General features: G+C 42.5%; 1 protein-coding gene across 1 annotated transcript in view; it reads right to left on the bottom strand.

Moving 5' to 3' along the window:
* Nucleotides 1-251: 251 nt before the first annotated feature.
* LOC308377736 (fibronectin type III domain-containing protein 1-like) overlaps nt 252-3,119 on the bottom strand; it is a gene marked incomplete at its 3' end in the record, with an annotated part of 17,145 nt that continues 14,277 nt past the window's right edge. The window contains exons 3-4 of the mRNA XM_080854475.1: nt 1,448-1,534; nt 252-280 (exon numbers count right to left, since the gene is read on the bottom strand). Coding sequence (XP_080710601.1) covers nt 252-280; nt 1,448-1,534 — 116 coding nt within the window. The remainder of the gene's footprint in view (nt 281-1,447; nt 1,535-3,119) is intronic.

Genomic DNA, 3,119 nt, shown 5'->3' with positions numbered 1-3,119 from the left:
AGAAAAGAAAAGAGAAGCTAACAGGGCAGGAGGAGAGGGGGGAGGAGAGAAGGAAGAGAAGAGAAGAGAAGAGAAGAGAAGAGAGGAGAAGAGAAGAGAAGAGAAGAGAAGAGAAGAGAAGAGAGAGAAGAGAAGAGAAGAGAAGAGAAGAGAAGAGAAGAAAAGAGAAGAGAAGAGAAGAGAAGAGAACAGAAGAGAAGAGAAGAGAAGAGAAGTAGAGAGTGTGGAGTGATGGATGTGGCGTGTGTTGGTCAGAGGAGCGGCGGCCACAGCAGGAGGGCTGGGTTTGCGGGCGAGGGAACACACAGAAGAACACCAGGCGGACTGCACGCTTGTCTGCTGGCGAAGCATGACCACACTGACGCCAGCGCCACAAGCCAAGCAACATGGACTAATTAGAAACGCAGGCTGGACTGATTAACCCACGCGGGAGTCGATGTGAGGGACGACATTAGCCACTGGGATGAGGCTTATGAGGCACAAACAGCATACGCAGAGAAGCTATAAAGCTAAATATAGCGCTCATAAAAGGATACAAAATAACTTATGTCTCTTATAGTGAGGCATGGTTGTTGAAGTGGTCGACATTATGACTTAGCTATGAAAATGTCTCTTATAGTGGTCGTTGAAGTGGTCGATGTAATGCCTTAGCTATGAAAATGTCTCTTATAGTGGTCGTTGAAGTGGTCGATGTAATGCCTTAGCTATGAAAATGTCTTTTATACTGGGGCATGGTTGATGAAGTGGTCGACATAATGCCTCAGCTATGAAAATGTCTTTTATACTGGGGCATGGTTGATGAAGTGGTCGACATAATGCCTCAGCTATGAAAATGTCTTTTATACTGGGGCCTGGTTGTTGAAGTGGTCGACATAATGCTTTAGGAAAATAGGATGGAATAGTATGAGTTTGGAAAAGCAATAGAGGTGGATGTCGTTAAACATGAACAAAAACAAATGTATATTCACACACACATTGTTTTTTCTCTCGTACACACACACACACACACACACACTCTATTTCCTCCTCCTCTCTCACTCTTTGCTCTCTTTCTCACACACACACATACACTTTTTCCTTCTCATCTCTCTCTTTCTCTCTCTCTCTCTCTGTCACACACACACCACACACACACACACACACACGCAAACACACACACCACACACACACTCACACACGCAAACACACACACCACACACACACACACTCAAACACACTCACACACACACACACACACACACACACACACACACACACACACACACACACACACACACACACACACACACACACTCAAACACACTCACACACACACACACACACACACACACACACACACACACACACACACACACACACACTCAAACACACTCACACACACACACACACACACACACACACACACACACACACACACACACACACACACACACACACACACACTAACCTCCTGGAATCTCTGCTCTGTAGACTGGCTTGCTGAGCCCATCCTCGTTCTCGGCACTCATCTTGAGAAAGTGCAGAACTCCAGGCTCTGAAACACACCGTATAACTTCAGTCTCAATCTAACACCCACCCACACACACACACACACACACACAGAGACACTCACAGTCACACACACACACTCTCACAGTCACACACACACACACACACACACACACACACACACACACACACAAACACTCATAAGCACTCATGGACACACACACTCCTTTTTGACAATTATTCACACACAAACACACACTGAGTAAACACAGATATGGATGCACACACACACACACACACACACACATGCACAAGCCTACGCACACACACACACACACACACACACACACACAAAGATGCACACACACACAGATGCTCACACACACGCACACTCACACATACACACACACACACACACACGCACAGACTCACTCACCCACACGCACGCACATACACACACAAACCCACACACTCATTCACTGATGCGCACAAACACACACTAATCTACAGAGCAGATGTGAATCCACATGATGAGAAACACATACAGGAAGTCTTTTATTTGACAGCATATTTGTAAATGTTTCAAAGAATCAATAGAAAAATAACTATCTGTCTATGTAAACAGCTTGAGTGTATCCACAGAACTCTGATGGCCTCTCATTCAGCTATTCTGTCAGCGCAAACATACAACACTAAACTTCACAAAACGTCCACAGACACAACACTAAACTTCACAAAACGTCCACAGACACAACACTTACCTTCACAAAACGTCCACAGACACAACACTTAAAGTAGCATTCCGGATCAATTGCTAATCTCTTACGATATGCTAGCAGCTAAAACTAACTAAATCTCTTGAAATGTGCTGACTTTGACATTATGACAAACTAGTTAGTCAACAACTGTCCTAAAACAGTAAAACATCAAGCAAGTGCAACACAAGACAAAGCAAGACGGCAGATAAGCTACTTACTAGTTTGGCAGACAGTCAGGCAATACTACATTTAGCATTTATATGCCTATGGACCCTGGTATGGCAATGGTGGCGATTCTCCATATTAAAAGTCATTGTAGCGCCCCAATTTTTTTCAAGCTGTTATTTTAAGGTAAAACTGCTAAACCTTACCCTAATCCTGAAGTACAATTGTTGCATAATGCTTCTTTAACTTCACAAAACGTCCACAGACACAACACTAAACTTTACCAGAGTCCCGTCCAGAGTTGAGCAGAGGGTATACAGTATATGAAACATGTATAACTGAAAAGTTCCAGAGGAACTGCCCTGATATGAACCATATACAGCCGCGGAAAAAATTAAGAGACCACTTCAAAATTATCAGTTTCTCTGGTTTTACTATTTATTGGTATGTGTTAAAGTAAAATGTACATTTTAGTTTTATTCTATAACCTACTGGCAACATTCCTACCAAATTTCAAATAAAAATATTGTCATTTAGATCATTTATTTGCAGAAAAATGACAATTGGTCAAAATTGCAAAAATGATGCAGTGTCTTCAGATCTCGAATAATGCAAAGAAAACAAGCTCATATTCATTTTTAAACTACACAATACTAATGCTTACACTTAGGAAGAGTTCAGAAATCAATATTTGGTGGAATAACCTTG

The sequence above is a fragment of the Sprattus sprattus genome, assembly GCF_963457725.1.
Source record: "Sprattus sprattus genome assembly, chromosome: 16".
Taxonomy (NCBI): Eukaryota; Metazoa; Chordata; class Actinopteri; order Clupeiformes; family Clupeidae; genus Sprattus; species Sprattus sprattus.
The sequence above is the reverse complement of the archived record's forward strand: the minus strand, read 5'-3'. Positions and strand labels throughout refer to the sequence as shown.